The 18,935-nt window shown below is 39.8% G+C and overlaps 1 protein-coding gene across 2 annotated transcripts in view; it reads right to left on the bottom strand.

The window, feature by feature from the left end:
• Positions 1–18,935, bottom strand: part of REV3L (REV3 like, DNA directed polymerase zeta catalytic subunit) — a 231,500-nt gene that overhangs the window by 86,455 nt on the left and 126,110 nt on the right. For both annotated transcript variants that reach the window (XM_039529353.1, XM_039529354.1), the window contains exons 5-8: positions 15,882–15,978; positions 1,908–2,002; positions 1,002–1,106; positions 38–122 (exon numbers count right to left, since the gene is read on the bottom strand). In XM_039529353.1, coding sequence (XP_039385287.1) covers positions 38–122; positions 1,002–1,106; positions 1,908–2,002; positions 15,882–15,978 — 382 coding nt within the window. The remainder of the gene's footprint in view (positions 1–37; positions 123–1,001; positions 1,107–1,907; positions 2,003–15,881; positions 15,979–18,935) is intronic.

The raw sequence follows: 18,935 nt of genomic DNA, 5'->3' as shown, positions 1-18,935 counted from the left end.
AAAGGTTATAAATCATGGGAAATGGCTGACCACTTACACAGAGAAGTCATTTTGCTTGAGGATTTCCTTAAGTCTCTTTTGAAAGATTTTTTCACTCTCTGTTGTTGGCACAAATCCACGATCTTTAAGATTTTTTTATTAAAAAAAAAAGGTTTGTTATTTGGAGCTTTCATTCTGATCTATCAACACAAAGTGACTTGTGTATGACTGCTAGGATGATCGCTTAAATTAGCAACTCACTAATAATCTTTTGAAAAAATATATTTGCTTAAAACTAGTTCAAATTTGAGTGTTACAATTGTGATCAGAAACCAAAGAAAGACAGTACAACCATAACCAATGCAGCTATTATTTCTGGGGGAATTCTGTGCCACTGCACATGTGCAGAATCAATTAACTGTGCATATTTTTAATTTTTTGTGCAGAAAAAGGTTCTGCCAGAAAGTTGCTGCAGTTCTGCCTTTTGCCCCATCCGAGAACAGTCTCATTCACTGCACAACCTTGATTAATTCCAAGAGTACAGTTTTCCCTGTGCAATTAATTTTTAACATGACCAAAACAATGTATTTTTCTCCTAACCTGGTTCTGAGAAATAACTACATTGTTTTAACTGAAACTTCTCCAAAAAAAGAAAAATCAGTCTTAGGCAGACACCCATAGCCTGGAAAACATCAGTCCAAATGGTTTAAGTCTGACAAAGTTATAAGCAACTGAATATAGGGTATTATAAGGGAAAGTGTCAGGCAACCTTAACTTTATTATACACAGCACAGGCAGCAACCTGTGCTGTGTATAATATATTCTGTTAATTAATATGATTTTGAATCAAATCTTCCATATTTTAAAATACAAACATTGGATAATGCTCTTTCAATAAAATAAAAACAATAAATCTCAAAAAACCTGAAACTTAATACATTAACTTCAGCTCTGTATCCTATTCACCTCTCCTATAAAAATGTTCTATAGACAAACTGCACAACACTGTACACTTCATTTACCTTGTGAATCAGATGGACTAATCTGAGACGATTCATTCTTCTCTCTCCGGCGCTGCTTTTCATCTTCCCATATAGCTTGCAAACCAGGGTTCCTGCCAATCTGGGCTGGAATATGCCAGAATACATCAAGGAAAGGTTGTCAGGGTGAAGAAACAAATTCTTTAAATAACTATGACAATGGCATATTGTTCCACTAATAGCATTTGCCACATCAGTCCACCGCTGTTCATTGCAAGTCATACCTTGCCTAGACATACTGGTATAATGCAAAGTTCTGGCATAATTCCTCTATTTATTCCCTAGTACCCCTTGCTTTTGAAGTCTCTTACTACTTAGTTGTGTGGACAAAAGCATAGCTTTTTTTGGCACCCATGCCAATGTTAATTCAGCAGTCATTAAACAAGATGCAGAAGAACCAAAATAACTGGAATTTTACATCCTTTTCTTACAGGCCAAAAAAGCCTACTGAGCCCCATTACCGAGATTCTGTGTTGTTCCTGTGATGCTTGGCTAATCTTCTAATCACCTGCTTTCTCCTCTCTCCAATTTCCATTTTATAGTTCTTGTTTATCATAGCGTTTTGTACTGCTGCCCATCACTAGAGTATCTGAGCACCTTATTACACCTCTACCCTGATATAACGTGACCCGATATAACACAAATTCGGATATAAGCAGCGCTCTGGCGGATCAAAGTTCGATATAACGCGGTTTCACCTATAACACAGTAAGATTTTTTGACTCCCGAGGACAGCGTTATATCGGCGTAGAGGTGTATTTATATTGCATGCAGTATATCAGATGCCTCAATCAGGGTTTCAGCCGTATTGTGCTAGACATTATAATAACATGACAGTATAAATCCCTGCCCTGAAGAGAATTACATACAGAATAATTAGCAATTCACCTTCAACATCCAATCGATTTAAAATATCAGCAGCTACTGCATCCACCTCCAATTCGCAGGTACTCTGTGGTTCAACACCATCTAATATTAAAGAGCTGTAATAAAATAAATATCACACAGTCAGATGGGTTAATTTGATAATATTTTTAAAATGTCACAAGAAAACTTAACTCTCTCTCTTACTTGGAGTGGCAACCAAAATACTTGCAGGGAAAAAATTACTATGCTAATTCAGTCAACGTAACTATCAGTTATTATTGCCACTCACTATCAGTTTTTAAATCAACAAACACATACCTATTTCTAATTTGGATACATTCAGGTCTCCAAATACCGAGGTCATTTTTCGAGGAGGAAGCGAAGATGCCATTTCTGAAATACTGTGGCAGTGATACTTTTAAATGGATTTCAAATGTGAAAATAACCGGGTACATATTTGAATAGAATTTGCTTTTAATAGGAGAATATTCTTACTGCTAATTTCTTTCTGGGATGCTGATTCCACTTAGAACAGAGAATAGCTCCTTTTTATAGGCAGATTAGGCAGGGGAGCAGCTAGTAAGCAGCTCTCATTTTGTCACCTTTCATCTAGAGTAACACTATTCCCTCCATTGCTCTCTCATCAGTTTGGACAGAATCCATGTTGGTGGAATGCAGGAGCCAGAAAGGAATTAGCAGTAAGAAAATTCTCCTTTCTGGGTCAGAGTTCTATAGTGCAAAACAGGTAGGGACTGGTTCAGCATTTTCCATTAAGTGTAAAGAAAAACAATGCAAAAGATGCCCTATTTCCCAAACCCCACATAAATAAACTGCTTCTCTGGGATAATATAACAAGAAACAATCAAGTAAAAAGAAACTACCAGGGCCCCAAACCAACTAAACATACTAAGGACTACTGGCTAGGAAAAGGTCTAGTATGAGATCAGGAATGGATCCTGTTATTGCCTGATGGTTTGGACACTGCAGCAGAACATGTTCACTTTCCTGCTGTGCCTTTTATTGAACAGATCTATTTGGATAAGGCCCCACAAAGCCACTTGCAACTGGAATATGCCATTCTCCAAGACACATTGCCTGGGTGAATTCTCTGATGAATGAGCCAGTCTACTTGTATATTTTCTTTCTCGGGCGCAAAGAGAGCCTTGATTAATCTTACCTCACAATGGACTTGTGAGGCCTAACTCAATGTTTGCAATACTCTCTGAAAGCCTAAGATAGAAGTTACTACATAACTGACAGCTACCAAAGCTCAAGAAGCTATATGTCATATCATAGATACAAGCTGCTAGTTGTCCATACTTGACAGCTGCCCTGGAAATCATGATCTGGCATTTACAAATATAGAACTGAAGGAAATGCTTGGCCCTGTTACAAAAGCAGTAAGAGCAGAAATGCTACTGACCTCTCAAAAAACCATCTAAGAGAACATTGCTTCTTAATGATCATATCCATGGCAATATGACCATAGAAGAAATGTGAATTTCTTAAACACCTCAAACATATTAGCTGTACAGTCAGCATACAAAATACTAAGGAGTAAAGACTTAGAGTTGACAAATAAATTGATATTTGGACCCATCTCCCAAGAGAAAATATTCTAGGAAGCAAAGGTCATCATTGCTTTACTGAAATGTTCTCTGAAAACTATTCACCTCAGATTCCATCTGTTGAGCTCCACCTTAAAAAGAGCCAGCAGCCTAGAAGGTTCAAGGGAATGTGAACAAAAGCTGGTTCACATACAAACTCCCTTCTGATAAAGTCATACCCAGATAGCCTATGAAGATCTGCTCTGCTGGGGAGCAATTAAGACAACTTCTTTGCAGGAATTCTTGCTCCCCTCTCCCTGAAACTAAATTCTAGAAAAGGCCTGATTTATCAAGGTATAAAATACTGAGGTAGCATCTCTTCCTTATCCTGATTCTATCTATGTTGTAGAGAAGAAGGAAGGTGAGTCCACCAACAGGTCCTTCCAAATCCAGTGTGAGAGAGTTCAGCTGGTCTGAGTCCCCCAAGGTGCAAGCTCCCAGGTGAAGGGCATGGAAGCTATGGCCCAGTGCTTTGGCATGTCATCAGAAACTTCAGAATGCAGGCCTGAGCCACAGCAGAGGGGGTCTGCTAAAATAGGCTGAAGGTGCTTTTAAACCAGTGCAACTTTTTGCCCTCTCCTCTTGTACCCTGAGCTCATGCTACCTCCCCACGCCAAAAATAACAAGGCCTGCAAGTAAAAACAACAACAACAAGCTTTACTGCTCCAAAAGGCAGAGATTGTAATATGTTCTTTTTCTTAGGAGACAGGAAAAAGATTGAGGAGAGAAAAGGGGAAGTCTGTGAAGTTAGCTGAAGGTTATCAAAATGTGAACTTGTCATTGGCTGCTATTTGGTCTAATTTTCTTGAGAGAAGCTACACATCTGTTTTGTGCCAGCAGAACTGGGACCCAGAAATAGCACTTCTACACACTTTATGAACTGCTTTGGAATACCTAATCCATGAATTTGTTATCAGTAGCACGATTACAAAGGCAACAGTAGTCATTAAGCACTAGCTTCTATAATAAAAGCATTGGAAACCAAATACCTTGCTTTGGGAGGGCTATTTATATAGCAAACAGACGTGAAGCTATAGCCACGTTAGCACTGTCACCTATATTCCTCTTCCACTTATGGAGAAATAATCTTGGTTAAAATATCACTTATTTCCTTATTTTGGGGAAATATCCTGGGATCTAAAATAGAACTCCATTCAATTCTTCTCTAACTGATGTAAAGATGTCTGTTAAACAGCTCATCTGAAAAAGGGAATATCCCCTTAATAATATATTGCAGTCTCTATTGTTGGTATGAACCAGACAACAGTTCTAAACATTTAAAGCCAAATACACCAGTGGACAGGAACCTAGAAACTGACCCTTAATACAGACTGTTTACCATTATGCACATGGCAACATTATCTCCTATCACTTGGAAGAAATGCATAACTTCCAGTTTTTTTATTTTAAAAAGAACATACAATAGATAACTCTACAAATAGATTTTAAAAGAGACAACAAAAGAACAGTCTCTGCTTTGGTAGCAATATAGAAAGAGAACATCCCAAGCATGAATAGATTTCCAAATAACCACAAATTCCCTTCCATACAACTTTTAGTAGAATGGACAGTTACTTAAAGAAATATTTGAGATTTCAGCGATATGAGAAGTTTATCTAGGATTTACAAGTGTTCTATATTTTCCCTTTAAATAGACAGAGTCAAACACAAGTTGCAGGTCTGTAACTTCTTGTTTCAAATGATGAATTCCTGATGGTTCTAAAAAGGATGACCTCCACACTTCAGATCCACATCAGACCTCAGCATAATTGCCGATTTCATCATTTAAACAATGCTATAATGTTGAAGATAAAAGTAATAATGATAACATTTCCCCTTCATTAATTTTGCTATCCTTTAAAATGAAACATAAATGAATTTGCAACACTGTATCTAAAAGTTTGTCATGCTGATATGAGTACCAGTTAGTAGCATTCTCTTTTCTTATGGGGCTATTATGGATCTAATTAACTAGTTACACCATAGTATTTGAGATTAATGTTTTCCCCACTGCATTTTTAAATTCAGTTATGAATTGTAGTAAGTACATCAGGACTATTAGTCTTTTCAGAACTTTGTAAATCAAATGGAACAGTCAAGTGGCTTGGTATTAATACATTTGGTACAAGTTTAATAAAATGAAGAGGACGGAGGGGAGACTGCATACTTCATTTGTTACATACCCAGACCTAGCATCAGTGATTGAAAACCAATTTATTCTTTCATTAACAATGGCTTAAACATTAAAGAAAAAAAGAGTGTATCATAGAATGTCAGGGTTGGATGGAACCTCAGGAGGTCATCTAGTCCAACTCCCTGCTCAAAGCAGGACCAATCCCCAACTAAATCATCCCAGCCAGGGCTTTGTCAAGCCTGACCTTAACCTCTAAGGAAGGAGATTCCACCACCTCCCTAGGTAACCCATTCCAGTGCTTCATCACCCTCCTAGTGAAAAAGTTTTTCCTAATATCCAACCTCCCCCACTGCAACTTGAGACCATTACTCCTCGTTCTGTCATCTGGTACCACTGAGAACAGTCTAGATCCATCCACTCTGGAACCCCCTTTCAGGTAGTTGAAAGCGGCTATCAAATCCCCTCTCATTCTTCTCTTCTGCAGACTAAACAATCCCAGTTCCTTCAGCCTCTCCTCATAAGTCATGTGCTCCAGCCCCCTAATCATTTTTGTTGCCCTTCTCTGGACTCTTTCCAATTTTTTCACATCCTTCTTGTAGTGTGGGGCCCAAAACTGGACACAGTACTCCAGATGAGGCCTCACCAATACAGAATAGAGGAGAATGATCACGTCCCTCCATTTGCTGGCAATGCCTATACTTATACAGCCCAAAATGCCATTAGCTTCTTGGCAACAAGGACACACTGTCGACTCATATCCAGCTTCTCGTCCACTGTAACCCCTAGGTCCTTTTCTGCAGAACTGCTGCCTAGCCATTCGGTCCCTAGTCTGTAGCAGTGCATGGGATTCTTCCGTCCTAAGTGCAGGACTCTGCACTTGTCCTTGTTGAACCTAAGCAGATTTATTTTGGCCCAATCCTCTAATTTGTCTAGGTCCCTCTGTATCCTATCCCTACCCTCCAGTGTATCTATCACTCCTCCCAGTTTAGTGTCATCTGCAGTAGTTTTCCAATCAAATGATTAAAGTTCTTCTGATGGTTAAATTATTTTAAAAAGTAGGAGGGAGATACTTGGTTATCATATTGTCAGCATCAAAAGGGGGTCTGTTTTCATTAGGTTAATTGCTGCTAACAGAAGGGTAAAAAATAATTGTTAAATTATCTCTCCCACACCCGTTCTGGGATGTTGCAACTCTGAGTTTCAAATTATCCCCCCAATTCCACATTTTAAATATGCAATCCCACACACACACACACACACACACACACCATTGTGCACATAAACCTCTCAAAGCTGTGTATAGTAGTCATCAATATTTTGATTAAGGCAAAATACACCATACTGCTCTTCTTATCAGGCTTGCTCTATAATTAGCTATAGAAATATCCCTCATCAAAGGCTCTTAAGCAAAGTAAGCAGTCATGGATAAGAGGGAAGGTCCTCTCATGGATCAATAACTGGTTAAAAGATAGGAAACAAAAGGGTAGGAATAACTGTTCAGTTTTCTCAGTGGAGAAAGGTAAATAGTGTGGTCACCCAATGATCTGTACTTGGACCAATGCTGTTCAACATATTCATAAGTGATCTGGACAAAAGGATAAACAGTGAAGTGGCAAAGTTGGCAGACAATACAAAATTACTCAAGATAGTTAAGTCCAAAGCTGACTGAGAAGAGTTACAAAGGGATCTCACAAAGCTGGGTCACTGGGCAACAAAATGGCAGATGAAATTAAATGCTGATAAATGCACACTGGAAAACATAATCCCAACTATACATACAAAATGGTGGGGTCTAAATTTGCTGTTACCACTCAAGGAAGAGATCATTGGGTCATTGTGAATAGTTTTCTGAAAAGATCCACTTAAGTATAGTAGTAGTCAAAAAGCTAAGAGAATTGTAGGAACCATTAGGAAAATGACAGATAAGAAGAAAGAAAATATAATGCCACTATATAAATCCATGGTACACCCGCACCTTGAATACTCGTACAATTTTGATTGCCTCACCTCAAAAAAGATATATTAGAACTGGAAAAAGTACAAAGGACAACAAAAATTATTGGGGATATGGAACAGTTTCCATATGGAGGAGAGATTAAAAAGACTGGGACTGATCACCTTAGAAAAGAGAAGACTAAGGAGGGACATGATGGACGTCTATAAAATCATGAATTGTGTGCAAAAAGTGAATAGGGTAGTGTTATTTACTCCTTCACATAACACACGAACCAGGGGTCACCCAATGAAATTAACAGGCAGCAGGTTTAAAACAAACAAAGGAAGTACTTCTTCACACAATGCAGTCAACCTGTTGCCAAAGGATGTTGTGAAGGCCAAAAATATAACTGGGTTAAAAACAGAATTAGATAAATTCATGGAGGATAGGTCTATCCATGGCTATTGGCCAGACTGGAAATGAATGCAATCTCATGTTCTGGGTGTCCCCGCGCCTCTGACTGCCAGAAGGTGGGAGTGGACAAGAGGGGATGGATCACTCAATAATTGCCCTGTTCTGTTCATTCCCTCTGAAGCATCTGGCACTGGCCACCACTGTTGGAAGACAGGATACTGGACTAGATGGACCACGGGTCTCACCCTGTATGGCCATTTTTATGTTCATGTTAATGTAAGATAGATACTTTCTCACTTAAGGGGCTGGGCACACTTTCTGAAAGATTCTCAAACCCTGTTACTCACGCATTCTCTAGACTGTAAATCAAACTGGGTAGTTTATCACATTACCACTAATCCAGTAAATTGACTATGAAATCTTATGTCAGATATAATTAAATTTTTATGTGGTTAGAAGTGCTTCTTGGTATCTGAGCGTAGTTCTCTATGAAAATAATACAATTTCTGTTAAAGAGAAAGAACAGGAATTTCAAATTTAAGACTGATGTTCTGTCCTTAATCCAGGTTCATGGCAGGAAAGGCCCTTCAGAGATCATCATGATGCAGAAAAGGCAGAATCAATAAATATTACTGTTCTGTATTTGGAAAGAAGCTGGATGATATATTCACAACTTACAGTGATAAATATTACCTATTCTAAAAGTAACTGGGAAGCATGTTAAACAGAAAATGGTAAGGTTAAACATTTTTAAAATATGCAGAAACCAATAATTTGCACCAAGAGTTTTAAAAATTGACTGAGTAACACTCTCATCCATTGATGTTGATATTTAACAAATTTTAGAATACTGAGCTAGCTCCAGAGGACTGGAAAAAACTAATTTCTGCCAATTTTTAGTAAGAATATGCAGGATAACTTGTGTAACCAGGATGGATACTTTATATCAGAGTGAATAAATCATTGATTTTAATCATGATTTAAATCAGGAAACCTTGATTTACATCATTGCTTTAAATCTTGTTTCGCATTTGTAGTTTTTAGTTATTTTTCAAGAGGCAAGCATTACAGGGATCATTCAAGGCAGCAACTAAACACTGCCTGGTTGAATGCATCACAAAGACACATTACTGTGACACATTGTCAAAATACTTCTTCAAAGCCTCCCTGATTCAAATAGCCCCCCTAATTGCCCTGGTATCTGACTGCTTAAAATCAGCAGCCAACCGATTCATCTCATCACTCTACCCCTAGGAAAACATTTCCCCCTTTGCTTTGCAAATGTTATGCGATGCACAGTAGGCTGTGATGACCATCGGAATATTTTCCTTGGTGAGGTCTAACCTGCCAAAAAGGCAGCGCCAGTGACTTTTTAATCTGCCAAAGGCACATTCAACAGTCATTCGGTGCCTGTTGTTGAAGCGCTCTTTGCTTGTGTCTCGGTTCCCCCTTACTTCCATGAGCCATGGGAGCAAGGGGATGGTGGCGTTTCCCAAGATCATTATGGGCATATGCCCAGCCCCCAAAGCAATCTTCTGGAAAGAAATCCCAGTGTGCAGCTTTCTATATAGTCCAGTGTTCCTAAAGATGCATGCATCTTGAATTTTCCCTGAACAACCCGCATTGATGTCCGTGAAATGGCCCTGGTGATCCACCAGTGCCTGCAAGACTGTGAAGAACTAGCCCTTTCAGTTGATGTATCCATCACAAGATGGTCTGGAGCCAAAATTGGGATATGCATTCCATCTATTGCCCTGCTACAGAATCCCATTGCTGCAACACCATCAGTTATTTCATGCACATTACCCAGAGTTACAGTCCTTCATAGCAGAAGGCGATTAACAGCCCAGCACACTTTCCAACCGAAACTGATTTGTGACTGACTGGTAGCAGTCTGGATTTGCTAGCTTCCACACAGCAATCACCACTCGCTTTTCCACTGTGAGGGCAGCTCTCATTCTGGTGGTCCTTGTGCTGCAGGGCAGGGGCGAGTTCTGCACACAGTTTCAGAAAGGTGGCTTTGCGCATCCAAAAGTTCTGCAGCCACTGCTCGTCATCCCATACATGCACCATGATGCGCGCTCACTACTCAGAGCTTGTTTCCCAAGCCCAATACCAACAGTCCACCATGTGCAGCTGGCCCGTGAATAGCAGCAGCAATCTTGAATTGTTTCTTTTCATTACACACAGCAGGGCAGGAACCACAGATTCTCTATTTCCCAGCTCATGAAATACTGTAGGACTATCTATATTGCGTTCTTAATGCTCATCATCAGACTGGTCAGCAGTTCAGGATCCATGCTTTCAGGCAGAGATCACGGGCGTACAGTTTAAAAGGCCATTTAAAAACAGCATGAAACTAAGTCAGAAACTCGTGGAACGATGGGATGGAAAGAACTGCATCACTGGAAAATGAGCATGTCTGTATGATGCATTGCGATTCAATCTGAGATCTCCCAGTGGCAGAGAGTGGCCAGTTGCACAGTGGGATAGCTACCCATGATGCAACGCTCTCTTTGTCGATGCAAGAACACTGACTGGGGATGGGCTCCGCTGACAAAAGGAGTGTTGTGTGGACATGCACAACAGATGTAATTAAAGCAGCATATGATAGTCAATGTAACCATTTGACTTAGTACTGTACAACATTCTGATTAAAAAATTAGAACTATACAAAAATCAATGCAGCACATATTAAATTGATTTAACCTGGCTAACTGATAGTTATTGGAACAATTTACATAGATATGTTTTGGATCTTCCATCACTTGTAGTCTCCAAATCAAGATTGGATGTCCTTCTAAAATGATATGCTTTAACTCAACCAGAAGTTCTGGGCTTGATGTAGGTATCACTTGATAAAATTCTATGGCTTGTATTAAGCAGGCCAGAATAGATTATTATAATAGTGCCTTCAGGCCTTAAACTCTATGAATCGGAGTGATGGACAGAGTGCTTGATCTTATTATGGATTTTTGTGGCTGTTTTCACCAGAAGAATTTTTTTTTTAAATGGGAAAATTTTACTATTTTCTCTCCTGCCTATCTGTGTGCTCAGAATAACTAAGTAATCTCAGCCCAACTAAACTAGAGTCTTGGGAAGAGGTAACATAAAGACAATAGATGATAAACCAAGTTGAGGTTAACAAGAAGAGTAGATTCAATTTCAAAATATTAAAAATGATGGGTGTGATGCTGCATCTTACACCACATGAGAGCCAAAATTCATAGGGTTAACACTAAGTTTAAATTATAGACAGCAGATAAGCAACAGTTAGGAGATCTTCAGAATTCCCTGATAAATCAAGGTCTCCTGCTATGCCTCAATTTTATTTAAGCACAGATTTCTAGTCTAAAGCAGTGGATATGTATCATAGACCATGCCATTTCCATCTTCTTTACACTTTAATGTATGCATATAGATATAGGGCAGTATACTACATTGGGATTTTAATGGGACACTATAAGCTTTTTTAAGCTCCAAAATATACCGTCCTCCAAAATAAATCCCATTCGACATACCTGGATCATTCTGTGATTAATCAGACTGCCACAGGATTATCACAATTTCTATTAAAACCAAAACTGTAAAACAAATTTTCCAGATAGTTACACTTCCAGAAAAAGTAGATGTGCAGGGACAATTCCTAGTTATTATCACTTACACAAAGTGCCACCAGCAAGCATTGAAAATGCTCTCTGATCACTGGTCCAGGACCATTGCTTAGAAAACTTTATTAGACATTAAAGTATTTATAATGGATTGGCAAATTGTTTTTAGTTCTGGCAGGTTTTGAAATATAAGACCTTAACATTTTTCAGCATCTGCTATTTCAATTTTTTTCCTCAAAATTTGCAGTATTATTGGTTGTTAGTTAAGTAAAACTTCAATGGTTCAATAAGACTTAAAGAGCGGATTTGTGTCTTTGTGCAAGGTGAACTACTGCAAAGTCTAAAGGTTTCTCAAGTCCATTGCTGCTGTTATTATGCACAATTCCTCTTTCCAAGTCCAAGAAACGCTACAAAGGCACACCTGAGTTAAGTGGAGAAAATATCAAACTATCTTTATCACATTACATAAATAGGTCTTTGTACTTCCTGATGAAGAATCTCCTGATGAGGAACTGCTTATTGCATCAACAGCAGCATGGGACTCTAGCTGCCTCTCAAATGACTTTGTCCTTTTACTGCAGTTTTCACTTCTAGAAAATACTAACTTTTTGAATTTTGTTGAAATACTGAAAAGTTTCAATAGCTGACATTCAATACATATTTTTTCAGTATCTTTAGTGATATAAATACTTTAGAATAAAATTATTCTGATAGAGTGTGAAAGACAACTTTTTTTTATTATTTTTGCATAAAGCCATTTGAAATCTAGGTGTCTACATTTTTTAAATGGCATATAGCTTTAGTTTAAGCTGTAATAATTCTCAAGATATACACTGTCAGGTGAGAACTGAAAGTGGAGGTAGGGTATGATAGAAATCAGAGCATTGTGATTTTCTGTTTAATATCTCACAGACTCGGAACTAAAGCTAAATACTCTTGTTTTTCCAATGGTGTATTGCACTACTTCTCAACCATGGGTAGCCAACTCCTGAAAAGGGGGACAAGGGAGAGTGGGTAAAGAGTCAGCAAGGGCAACAGGAGTCCTGTGAGGCTTTGAACAAATTTTTACAGCTCTAAAGCAAAAGAAATAAAGTTTTGAGAATAACTTTTGGACAACCAAAACTTCAAAGTTTGAGAGGTCAAATTTAGTAGCTGTAGGAGTAATTGTATTATATAGACTTACTGAATCATTTTTTACTTTTGCTATTATAGAAAACGTCAGGGGATTGTGAAAATTTTTGACTTTGTATAAGGGGCCACCAATCTGTAAAGGAGGAGAAAGACGGGTATATAGTATTCATTAATATCTGTAGTGGTTAGTGAAATATCAGAAGTTAACATGGTTACTAGTTCCTTCCACCAGCAGTGATATTTTGAAATTGGTGCAGGACTTAAAAACAGCAAGCCATTGGCCTCAGACCATTGTCATGTTTAGTTCTTGGCCAAATGAAAACCCTCAGATTCAATCATCTACACTAAAAAAATCCGTATGGCTGGCTTTACTAACTAAGCAGAAAGCACAAATCTTTTTCTAGGTGAAGATATGCCCCCTGACAAGGTAGATCTGCAAATAAGGGAATAGCAAGACCTGTAACACCTGTATTGGGTTCACATATCATGACCTCCGTTGCCAGTTTGGAGGCATTATTACAGCAAAGCTCTGTCGTTTTTATTTTTCTTTAAAAATTTCTGCTTTAAAAAGGAAGAAAGAAAACTTGTGCACCTAAAATCTGTTCCACCAGAATGAGGAATACTCTTGAAAAACTACATCTGGAGTAGAAGATTCACTACTTTTGGCACTTGTGGCCAGCTTCTAAAATCTGAACTCTCATGTTTTACATGCCACATTCCTTGGATAGACTGACTGATGACTGAGATCAGTAACTACTGTATTTTGTTTTCCTGTGACACAGAAAACTTGCAGGGCTTTGAGATGCCCTTCCAGTCAATTCAGCTTATTTCTTCCAGAGATCTTGCTTTCCCTATCACCAACTGCTGACCAGGACTGCCAGTTCCCAGGGTTACTGAATCTCTGATCCCTTTGTAGCCTTCTTGAAGGTACTCCACTTAGGTACCTTCTCAGGCCTCTAACAGTCAACTTTCTCCAGGCAGGATCCCACAATCCTCTTTCTTCAGATCAGGGACTTAGGCTGCAGACTCCTGCAATTCACTGCGATTATCTCAGCAGGTCTGACTTTAGTACAGGACCTTTATTTCTGAACCTGCATTTCTGTTCTCTCAGGGGAAATGACAGAGTTAGCCAGTGACCAGTCAACTTTTATAAAGCAAAGTATTATTATTGCAGACTAAAAGCATTACAGAGATAACACATCTTAAAAAACAATAAACAGCTTATGCAAATGTAGCTTACCGGGCAGTCATCCGTCTTCCATATGGAGACTGCTAGGATTTAAAGTACTTTACATACTCCACATGGTCTGCCTCTCTTGGTCACAAGTCTAATGTCAGTTCTTGGATTGAGGACTAGTGACCCGCTTCCTGAGAAGAGCAGTCTCTTTATACAGTTTACAGTGCTTTGTATGCAGGCCTATTGAACCAAGTCAAACCAGTATATGCTATTTCCCAGGACAGAAGTTGTAAGGGGAGGGCAGGAGTGACACTTCCACAGAATTGTTACCTGCATTAGGGATGTACATTAATTATCCGCTCAGTGTTTTTAGTTCCTGCAGGAAAACTTTTAGCTCCCCTATTTAGTCAGGAATACAATCACTAAATAAAGATATGTATAACATTTATAAAGTTGATATAATAGTCTTTAAATATTCCATGTGTCCATCGCATCTGTCACAAGGACAATGGCCAATGATTTGTCCTGTGATCTGATTAAAATGCATAAGGATGGATGCATAAGGAATAAGCTGAATTGGCAGAGAATATTTGTAAAAGCTCTCAATTCTTGAATGTGTGCATTTAATAGATCTGAATAGTTGACAATGCTAGACCCCTAGTACCACACTTGCACTGTAGCAAGTGGTTCTCCAAAGTCAAGGAATGATGGATCCCTGGCACTGAACTTGGTCAGCCAGGACTAATCCAGTGACTGTGGTGCTACTTAAACCAGGCAACTAGATGCTATAGTGAGTGGATCTCCAAAGTTGATGCTGGATTTACAGATGGCCAGTCTTAGTCAACCAAACCTAAAGAGGCTCATACATCAACAGGAATATGAAGTGGCTCTTCCACTTTTGTGGGTTCAGATGATCTCTGAGGCGCTACAGGCACCCGCCTTTCTTCTCTTCGGAAAAGCGGACTAACTATAGATAAAAATAGTCCTCAAAGGGCAGAAAGAAATAAAAAATGATAAAAGAAATATTGAGAACATCACATATGATTCAAGCTCACTGCACCATAAAGGATTAGAAGGAACTGAAGAATGGTTGACGTCACTCCCTTTATACCCTCAAAATCCTTCGTCCAGTGAGGAGGGAGAGATGAGTGGCACCAACACAGTCCACACCAGAAGATTCTGGAAGGTCACATCACAGGTACCTTGATCCATACAAGTAGGAATATGCAGAAGCCACTCAAAGAGGATTGAAAGGAAAGGAATGATCTCAAGCTTTCTGATAATGTGAGCAGATACAAGACCTGTGAAAAAGTTTAGAAGGTGGCTCAGGGATTGAACCTGCTGTGGTACATTAAATAGCTCTAAGCAGCACAAGGTATTTTCCACTCTCTTTTTCATCTTTCTTTTCTGGAGAACACACAAACTTCTGTAAAGCTGTTGCAACCATCTTTACAAGCAACTGACTAAAGACTGGGAAATTCATGGAAGACTAGAAGAGTGCAAGAGACTTTAAAGCTCTGAATGGTTGCTGCTGTCTTTAGGAAACAGCAGCTAAGTGGTGATTACAAAAATGTGAATTTATCAATGAAGAGGTAAATATTCTCTGAAATAACTTTTTATCTGATCTTTAATCAAATGTCAATAATTGGAAAGTTTATTTTAAAAATAACTGACACCTAAATTTTACATTTGCATTTCAAGTTTTATACTACAGTGAGTTTTTACAACCAAGTAACAAAATCCTGAAGAAGAGATGATGGTTAAATGAGTCCTCGTCATACAAAACTAAAGTAACACAAAATTATTACCTATGTCATGACTAATTTTTGCATTCTTTGCACAAAGAAAAATGGCATACTGGGATAATTAAAATTAAACACTGGAATTCAGAGGTCATTCAGGATGAATATATTTAACTGCCTGTAAGTTTCTGTCTTCTCTACATATTAGTGTATTTTTTTTTAAAGTTGTTTAGACATGCTGACCTTGGTATTTCATCCTCTTCCCATCGAAAAAAAGTTCCAGTAATGGAATTTTCTGGCAAATGATCTTTGTAACATCCAATTCCACCTAAAGTATCACCTAAAACCAGAAACATATAAGGAAGCATGTTAGTTTTACAATACTTAACATTTTTATTTGCACACTTAATTACCCTTTTAAAGTTATAGGTTTGCACTAGCAATACGAATGCTTTGAAAGAAGGAAAGAAATGCTTTACAACATAGGCTTCAAAAAGGAATCATACTACCCTTTACCTTACTCATAATTTCTCTACCTATGAATAGCTTCACGTGGACACACACTAAAAAAGAAAAACAAGTATTCACAGCATATGATGAAATCATTAAAATTAAAGCTGTAAACTACTTTTCTTTTTTGCTTTTTAAGTGCGCTTCCAGGGAAATTATTTGTCATCTCTGATCTAACCTCCCTAAAGATTCCCAAATGCCTGAGGTCTCAGCCAAGCTCCCAATAGAAATCAGATACCAGATAAAACTCTAAACATTACTTAGCACTTTTCATCTGTCTTATGCCCTGAACGGAAAGAGAATACACAATGTATTCCAGATGTGGTGTCCATAACAGTAAGTAGAAATCTGCAGTGAAAGCAGATGGTGTCTGACCTGCAGATAAAGAAAGGACTGTATTAGTTTGCTCAGAGGTTTCAGTTTAAGGAATTGTGCTCCAGGGTCAAGTTGAGGGAAGTGCCCTCTGAAGATTTACTACCTCCCCTTGGTCTCCTTCTGGAACTTAACTCTTCAGAGGAAGGACAATGAAGCACACACAGGCAGTGGCACTAGAAGCAACAGTTTTGCTTTTTGACAACAGCAAAAACACACTCTAAAAAGATTAGTCAAGTCTCCCACTTCCGCACTAAAGATCAGCTTGGATTTGGGATTTTCTCAGCTTTTATTGGCTTGTGGCACACACCAACAGTTTTTTTTAAATTTAATTTATAGCCTTCAACAACAAAATCTTCCATATTTGTTGACAAAGATCTATTACTGATCCAGGAGACAAGTGTCAGTCCCTTGGGTAAATATATACTTAGATGAATGTAAATACTTTTTTTCTTCTCCAAAATTAGTTGCATGTTCACTGATACTCACCATGCATCATTTAGAGAAATGATGAGCTTCATACACATTTTCAAATACACACACAATAGGACTCAGTAAGCATTTATGTTTTAAAGGTATAGTACTGAATCTGCTAAATAAGTATTTAATAAACATTTTACCTGTAGACCACGTACTAGGAAAAATAGAATTTTATTTTGAAAATGTATTTTCTTGAAACAATAATGGTTTTAAAGCATTCTTGCCCCTACTTTTTTTTTTTTTTAAACAACCTCCATTTGCAAATAAATGAAAAAAGTAAGGGTCACTTTCAGTAATAACCCAATCTGAGTCTTTTAAAGAAGTTATATGTGAAGATTTAGGGGCACCCCTATAGTCCTCTTTCCACTCCTGGAATAAAGTCTAGCCCCTACAGCAGAGGTGGGCAAACTTTTTGGCCCGAGGGCCACATCTGGGTAAGGAAATTGTATGGCAGGCCATGAATGCTCACGAAACTGGGGGTTGGGGTGCACGAGGGGGTGAGGGCTCTAGCTGGCCATGCGGGCTCTTGGGATGGGGCCAGGAGGTTGGGGTGAGGGTGGAGGGCTCTGGCTGGGGATGCAGGCTCTGGGGTGCAGGAGGGCAGGACCGAGGGGTTCGGAGGGCAGAATGGGGCTTAGGGAGGGGGCAAGGGGTTGGGGCGCTGGAGGGAGTCAGAAGTGCAGGCTCTGTGCAACACTTACCTCAAGCAGCTCCCGGAAGCAGTGGCATGTCCCCCCTCTGGCTCCTACACGGAGGCACGGCCAGGCGGATCTGCTGTGCACTGCCCCATCTGCAGGCTCTGCCCCTGCAACTCCCATTGCCCGTGGTTGCTTGGGGAAGGGGCAGTGTGCGGAGCCCTCTGGCTGCCCCACATGTAGGAGCTGGAAGGGGGACATGCTGCTGCTTCCGGGAGCATACGTGGAGTGGAGCTCCTGGACCCTGCTCCGCAGCAGGAACTTGAGGGCCTGATTTGACCCCCGGGCTATAGTTTGCCCACCTCTGCCTTACAACAATGTCCGAGAACCCCTAGGGTTCATAGCAAAAGAGGAAACTCAATTCCTGAAGACTCCAGGTCTTCAGCAGGTATGGCAGGGGGCACCGTCCCCCTCACTAATATACCCCAGTGAGAAGGAGGGAACAGACATACCTACTTCCTCCAGACATATGCAGGCAAGGTCTGAGAATACCACATTGCTCCTCACCATGGATCTGCCTATTTAGCAATCACACTTCCAAAATGGTACAGCTATCTGAGTAGCAGGACTGCCTGTTTAAATCAGCCATCTTGGTTTGATTCCCACAAACACAGTTAGGTACAGGACTGATATTGGATTTGCTACTCCCTGCCAGGACAATCTGTGGTACTGCCCACAGGGGAAGAAGAAACGGGCATGTGCTTCATTTGGCTACCCCCATTCTCCCCTTCCAACCTCTCCTCCATTCAGGAACTAGATCTCTCAAACTTAAAGGTGGGAGAGAAATTAAGGGGCTAGCCTGACACAGGTGTTTTTTGTTCACCCTTCCAGGTGATAGACTAAAAATAGCAGACCTGACAAGGAACTGAGAGGCTAGCCAGAGCCTGTCTGAAGCAAGAGGCAGAGAAAGAGATTAGAGCCCTGAAGACTTGTTTCCACAGGTAATGAAACTTGCCACAACTCTTTAACCCACCTACAAGCCAAGTGTGACATCTGAATGTTGTTTTCCTCTCCCCACATTTAGACAAGTAGACCTCTGAAGGGAGGACAGAAGAGAGTGTTCCCTACACCTAAGTTCCCTGTAAGCTGCGCAGCCGTGGAGCAGGCTACCAAGGGCCGCACAGGTGGGGAGAGGTGCCCCTGCCCCAGCCCAGCCCAGCCAGTCCTGTCAGAGCTGCTGCGGCCATGGAGAGGTGCCCCTCCCCCGGCCCAGCCCCACCAGAGCTGCCATGGCCGGGGA

This window comes from Mauremys reevesii, linkage group 3 (genome assembly GCF_016161935.1).
Source record: "Mauremys reevesii isolate NIE-2019 linkage group 3, ASM1616193v1, whole genome shotgun sequence".
Lineage (NCBI taxonomy): Eukaryota > Metazoa > Chordata > Testudines > Geoemydidae > Mauremys > Mauremys reevesii.
Note: the sequence above shows the minus strand (reverse complement) of the source record. Positions and strands in the feature narration are given on the sequence as shown.